The following is a 6,836-nucleotide window of genomic DNA, read 5'->3' on the forward strand; positions in this document are numbered from 1 at the left end:
CGAAAACCCTCCCTCTGTGGCCACGGCGCCCCTACACACAGACAGAGCACAAGCCCCTGAGGCCCGCTTCTATCTATCTCTCGCAATGTGCCAGCTGCCCTCACTCACCCAGAGCACCGCGCGGCGTGGCCCCACTGAAGAGAGTGGAGAGAAACGTGTCTCAAACTGCCTGGGAGGCAGTGTCAGAGGAGCACTGGCGCCCGCACGGAGCAGACAGCCCTGGCGGCTGCGTGGAAAATCCCAGTGGAACTCTCAGCGACTCGCAATTGCCGACGTCCAGCTCTCGTGTCACATATGTCAAAGCATTCAACTTACCCCCACCTGCTTCCTCATCGTCTTCCTGCCTCCGAGCTCTGCCCCCACAGCCCAGCTATCTTGTCCGACTGCGGAGGCCTTATGAGACTTTGCTCCAGGCGATGGCCGGCTGCAAAGCCCAGACAGCAACTCGTACAGTGACAATGTCCAGCCTGATTGCTGGCGATGCCGAGCGAGGACCACGCAGCCCTCCCCAGCCCAAACCCTGCCCCCTACCGTTCCTTATGAGCCCCAGATGATCGCCCTACGGGCCTCCCAAGCCCCAGGCCTGGTCCCTGGCAGCAGCCGACTCTTGGAGCAGCGCGTGCTAGAGCGCGTTTGCCGGCAGCAGCCGCTCAGCTGAACCAACCCACACAGTCACCGGTGCGCCCCTCGCATCGTGGCGGCGCGTACTGTGAGGCCAACTGCTACCGGGCATGATCCCTGCCCCAGCCCCCCACGTTCACCCCCTAGCCACTAAATGCCCAGGCTGCCAGCCCAGCGCGTCATACCAGCCCCCAGGTCCATTCCCCGCCGTGGGAGAGAGGAGGTGTTGAGTGCAATTCTCGCAGGCCCCTAATAGATTAGCCACCCAGAGACTGAGTCCCTGGCCGTGCGCCTTAGGCCCCGAGCGCCCAACTAAGCCCCCCACGCCCCCCCGAGCCAGAGACGACCTCCATCCGCAGTCCGCGCCCACTCCCAGCCCCCCCACCACGAGACCCTGCACCACGTCCCCCATGAGCCCCAGCGGAGATGAACCCCAGGAGTCCGGGCCCCTCCCCTAAACCCCACCGAGCCCCTGCCACAAATGCTACCGCCCAAACAGCCCCTCCGCCCCAACGCCCGCAGCCCAGCAGAAGCCAGAAGCCCCAGGAGTCCCCTGCGTCCCTCCCAGCCCCCCTGTGGGGATACAACATGCTAGGAGCACCACCGCCCACTGCCGGCCGATACCAGAGGAAGAACCCTTCATGAAGCATCGCGCTCCCCAGCCCCCCCCACAACTTTTTTTTTGACCCCCCCCACCCGCACCCATGAGATAGACGAGGACCATGGAGTCCGAGGCCTCCCAGTCCCCAGTCGCACGGGAATAGACGAAACCCAGCACAAGATCCAGGCCTCCCAGCCCCCCACCCCTTACGACCAGAGACGAACACCCCAGGATCCGCGAGCCTCCAGCCGCCCCCCTTTATTCTCAGGCACTCCCCCTCCCAACGCGGACGGCCAGGAGAGAACCCGAGAGTCGGCTCACCGAGCCCCACCGCCACTAGACCCCCCGCCCCAAAGCCCCACACGCAGCAACCCGAGCTCCGGCGGTCAGCAAAAGGGATGGGCGGGGAGTCCTGGTCACACCAGCCCCCCCGCTTCCCCCGGCCAAATCCCGACCGCCCCTTTGCCTCCACCGCCCCTGCCCTACTGGCCAGACTCGCCCCCTCAGAAGGGAGCTGCCAGGCGCAACGGTCAGGAGAAACCCAGGAATCCTGGGCCCAGCTCCCCGTCCAGGAACCCAGGGAGTGGGCCTCAATGCCGAAAAAGGTCTCCAGCCCTCACGAACCAGCTCTCGTGGCCGAGCGCCTGCCAACCAAGTCCCGGCACGTGGTTAATCGATCTTTTTCGATCTCTGCTTCCTGCCAGAACTCCTGCGTGCCTCACCCAGAGTAACCAGTCGAAGGGATGACGGCCTGTACTCTTCTTTCTTCTTTTCTGTTTTTCGTCCTCTCCACGCTGCGACGTCGGGGTTCCCGCCCCCGCCACGTCCTCCTCTAGAAGCGTGGCGCGATTGCCACATTCCTGCACGGTGGCTTGCAGGAGGCCCCAGCCGCCGGACGTATGCCCTCGCGCTCGATCCCTTATTTTGCGCAGTTCGCGTATATCACCCTGGTTGCGAGAAGGAGATGGCCCCTTTCTTGCTTTTGCTGATTGCCCGACACTTCCGCTTCTCGACACTATGCCCCGGTTTTACTTCTTCCCGGCGGAATGACAGATTAGGCTCAGTGGCACCCGTTACCCCGGAAACCCTCGTCAGCTTCATATGCGTGCTCGGACGGACCCGGGGAATGCCGAGCCGGTTTCTGCATAGGGTGCAAGCCTTGCCCCTGAGGGGAGCTGCGCAAGATCTGCACGCACGTCCACTCGCCCGGGAGACGGCAATCGCGCTGGCTCGGAGGCCCCACCGGTCGGCGCTCTCCACGTCCGCCGGCTGGGGAAGCGACAATAAGAAGCAAAGCCAAAAAAAACTAAGAAAAAAGACTCAGCCATTTGAAACTTCCCCGCAGGACCTCTGGGACCCAGTGGTGCAGCGGCTACCTTCAAAGCCACTCCATAGGAAGTATGCGCCGTGCCCCCAGAGGTGGCCGGGGGCGCAAGCAAGGCGGCCGTCCCCTGAGGAGGTAGGAGGGCCTGTCCCCCAGTGAAGCCCCCCCGCGCCCGCTGCCCCAGCATTGCGCGACCCGGGACTCCTGGGTCTCTCCCTCAGTTCTTAGGGAGCTGGCCTGGGTAGGAGCCACGCGACTCCTGCACGGTTCTCATGCTTGGAGGGGAGCTGGGAGCCAGGACTCCTGGGTTCTCTCCCCAGTTCTAGGAGGGGGGCTGGGAGCCCGGACTCCTGGGTTCTCTGGAGGGGAGCTGGGAGCCAGGATTCCTGGGTTCTCTCCCCAGTTCTGCAAGGGGAGAGCGGGCTAGTGGTTAGAGCAGGGCGGGATGGGAGCCAGGACTCCTGGGTTCTCTCCCTGGCTCTGGGAGGGGAGGGGTGGCTGGGGTGTGTGTGTGTGTGGGGGGTGTCTGTTTGTCTGGGATCCAGGATTCCTAGGTTCTCTCTCCAGCTCTGCCCCAGGCTGCGTTAAAGTGGTTGAGTCCCACCAGCTCTGTGTGCCTCAGTTTCCCCACAGGCGGTGACAGCCCTGCTGGCTCCTAGGAGGCTGTGGGGATTCAGCCGTTAGGGCCTGGCTGGCAGGCTGGCCCTCGGCCAACGCAGATTTGCCAAGACAGCGAGATTCCACTTCCCCTTCCCTACCCCCACCCGCGGCCCTGACCTTGGTGTAGCTGAGGCAGCACCCGGAGCGGGGCAGGTGGGGGAGTGATGCCTGCATTGTGCCGAGAGCCTGGGCCTGTCCAGTCCCACCTGGATTTTTCCACTGCAGCCCCAGCTCTTGTCCTGCTGCGCTGACACTGCCCCCAGATTGAGAAGTTCTTCCTTTGTGGGGCAGGGCTGGGGGGAGTGGGGGCATCGACAGTGCAAGAATAGAACCCAGGTGTCCTGGTACCCGATCACCTCCTCCTAAATCCTACTCCTCTCCCAGGATTAGTAATAGAACCCAGGAGTCCTGGCTCCCAGCCCCCTGCTCTAACCGCTATACCCCACTCCCCCCTTAGAGGCAGGGAGAGAACCCAGGAGTCCTGGCTCCCAGCCCCCCTGCTCTAACCACCAGACCCTATTGCCCTCTCAGACCCAGGAGAGAACCCAGGAGTCCTGGCTCCCAGCCCCCCTGCTGTAACCACTAGACACCACTCTCCTCTCAGAGCCAGGGAGAGAACTCAGGAGTCCTGGCTCCCAGCCCCCCTGCTCTAACCACTAGACCCTCCCCCCTCCCAGAGCCAGGGAGAGAATCCAGGAGTCCTGGCTGCCTAATTTCCCATTCTCAAAACACACCCCTACATGTTAAAACAGATCACAATGGTTTGCTAAGAGCTGAGATCCAGTGATTGACAGCCAGGACTCCTGGGTTCTCTCCCTGGCTCTGGGAGGGGAAGGGGGGTCTAGTGGTTAGAACAGGGAGGACAGGACTTCTCCCTAGCTCTGACCCTCTATGACTGTGTGGCAAATCCATTCCCCCTCTCTGTATCTCAGTTTCCCCATCTGTTTAATCAAACCGTGGGTAGCGTTTCATTTCAGTTCGCAGGGATGTTTCTGTTATGCTGGGCTAAGAATCAGAACACAGGGATCCTGCTGGGAACACCTCCTGTCCCTGCCACAGTGGGACCTTTCCCCTTCTGCGCGTGAATGGACATTCTGCAGAGAATCCCCTTTTTGCACTATAGGGCTTAGGACCTGCGGTGACCACGTTCTGCTTCCAGCCACTAGAGGACAGTGTGGGGCCGGCCGCCCCCTGGTGGGTGTGCAGTGTATTGCCGAGGGTCTGACTGTCCATTTCAGGGGGTGTATTTCTCCTGCTTCCCCTCACCCCAGGCCTGGCTGGGGATTCATGGTCGAAGCTTCGGGCACTTCGTGGACGGTAAATGGTTGAAGCTGGAAGGCAGAGAAACCACCAGCAGCACCAATCCAGTCACTGGTACGAGCCCAGGCCACAGCAGCTCATTGCGTCTGACCTGGAAGGGTTAAACTGGATCTTGAGAGGGGGGCAGGAAATGGGACGGGGGGGCTTCTCGTAGAGGGCGCCGGCTTCCATCTGGTCCCAGGGCGGGGGACTGACTGGCTCGAGGGGACAGGAAATGAGACACGGGGCCTTTAGGGGCCTCCAACTCCTGTCCCAAGTGGTGAGTCCATGTGTGAACCGAGTTGTTTGGGTCTCAGCTCAATTCTGAGCAGTGTGTGTGGGGGGGGCCTGTGTGGATGGGGGGGAAGCAGGGAGATCTCTCCATGGGGTGGCAATTGGGGGGGGGTGTGATCTCTCCGTGGGGAGGGGGAAGTTGGGGGGCTGTGAGTCAGTGGGATCTTTCTCCCTGGCCCTAGGGGAGCTGCTGGCCACCACCCTTCAGGGGGAGCCAGAGGATGTCGAAGCGGCTGTCCAAGCTGCCACGAAAGCCTTCGAAGGCTGGAGTCGCCTGCCGTGCCACGCCCGAGCCCGACACCTGCACAAGTGAGCGCCGGCCGCGAGGGTGCCGGGGGGGCGGAGAGGGGGCGTTGGTTGGGGCAGGGGGAGAAATGCACCTGATTTGGACATGTGGTTCTGTCGCCACCTAGTGACGGCAGCCTGCCCATTGCGCCCGCAAATCTGTGGCGGCGCCCCCTGCTGCCTGGCGCGCTCAGCTCGCGATGTCGCCCTCCGCTGGCCGCAGCCTGCGTTGCAGGGGTGCAGGCCCCGGCCTGACCCCGTCCCCCTCCCTTCTCCAGCATGGCCCGGACCATCCAAAAGCACCAGCGCCTTCTGGCGCTCCTGGAGAGCCTGAATACCGGCAAGCCCGTCGGGGAGGCCCGGGACCGGGACCTGCCCCTGGTCGTGCGACATTTCTACCACCACGCTGGCTGGGCCCAGCTCATGGGCATCGAGATGGGGGGCTGGAAGCCCCTGGGTGAGTAAGGGACCACGATGGGGTTCCCTTGCCCCCTGCTGGAGCCGTGCACCTGTTTACGTGGGGGAAACTGAGGCACAATGTGGGAACGGGGATTTAGGAATGTGCAGCAGAGCTCAGCACAGAACCCAGGGGTCAGGGCTCCCTCCTGAATCTGCTTGACCTCCCCTCTGCTCCCAGAGCCGGGGAGAGAACCCAGGAGGCCTGGCTCCCAGCACCCCTGCCCTAACCACTAGCCCCCACTCCCCACCCAGGGCTGGGGAGAGAACCCAGGAATCCTGGCTCCCAGCACCCCCGCCCTAACCACTAGCCCCCACTCCCCATCCAGGGCTGGGGAGAGAACCCAGGAGTCCTGGCTCCCCACTCAGACTTCTCTCTCTCTCTGTCTCCCCCACCACCACCACCAGGGGTGGTTGCTGCTGTGGTTACCTGGAATTCCTCATTGCTGCTGCTGGCCTGGAAAATCTGCCCAGCTCTAGCCATGGGTAGGTGTGTGTGTGTGGGGGAGTCACCCCACTCTGTGCCCCCCATGTGTGCTCCCTTGGGATCCCTTCGCGGGCGTGAGCCCAACCCTCCCACTCAGGGTTCACCCCCCACCTCCACATTTCTGTCCTCCCCCGTGTCCTCTTGGGGGGGTGTCACGTGGTTCTGAGTCCCCTCAGCTCCTGTGTGTCTCCCCCCTGAGCTTCCGCACAGCCCCCTTCTAAGGGGAAGGGGTCGCCCAGCTGGGATCCCCCCCATGATTGTCTCTGTCCAGGGGTCCCCCTACTGGAGCCCCATGCGCCTGCCCCACGTGGTCCCCTCTGAGACCCCTTTTTCCTTTTTGGGGGGTCCCCCTGCTTTGATCCCCCTGTGCCCCCCATGTCTGGTTCCCCTCTGAGGCCCCCTCTGTGGGGTTCCCCCTGCCCTGAGTTCCCTGCACCTCCCTCTTGACCCCCATCTACCCCCCCACCAGGGAACACCGTGGTTCTCCTCCCACCCCCCCGTGCCCGGCTCTCTGCCCTGCTGCTGGCCGAGCTGGGGGCCCAGGCCGGGTTGCCCCCAGGGGTGCTGAATGTGCTGACGGGGGAGAGGGCACTGGCGGGGGGGCTGGCTGCCCACCCCGGGGTGGATGCTGTGGCCGTGGCTGGCTCCGTGGAGGTACGTGCTTCCAGGGGGGCTCTCCCCCTGCCCCCCATGTGCCAGAGGGCTGGCCTGTTGGGGGGCAGGAGTTGGGGGGCTGGTTTCTTGGGGGGGAGCTGCCATGGTCTAGGCTGGGGGGATGGGAGGGGGCTCTGGAGAGCTGAGCTGAGGGG

The 6,836-nt window shown here is 63.6% G+C and overlaps 1 protein-coding gene across 1 annotated transcript in view; it reads left to right on the forward strand.

The window, feature by feature from the left end:
* Window positions 1–4,192: 4,192 nt before the first annotated feature.
* Window positions 4,193–6,836, forward strand: part of ALDH16A1 (aldehyde dehydrogenase 16 family member A1) — an 18,414-nt gene continuing 15,770 nt past the window's right edge. Inside the window, exons 1-6 of the mRNA XM_075070535.1 lie at window positions 4,193–4,264; window positions 4,373–4,580; window positions 4,982–5,108; window positions 5,363–5,541; window positions 5,949–6,026; window positions 6,497–6,737. Coding sequence (XP_074926636.1) covers window positions 4,193–4,264; window positions 4,373–4,580; window positions 4,982–5,108; window positions 5,363–5,541; window positions 5,949–6,026; window positions 6,497–6,737 — 905 coding nt within the window. The remainder of the gene's footprint in view (window positions 4,265–4,372; window positions 4,581–4,981; window positions 5,109–5,362; window positions 5,542–5,948; window positions 6,027–6,496; window positions 6,738–6,836) is intronic.

The sequence above is a fragment of the Chelonoidis abingdonii genome, chromosome 11 (assembly GCF_003597395.2).
Source record: "Chelonoidis abingdonii isolate Lonesome George chromosome 11, CheloAbing_2.0, whole genome shotgun sequence".
NCBI lineage: Eukaryota > Metazoa > Chordata > Testudines > Testudinidae > Chelonoidis > Chelonoidis abingdonii.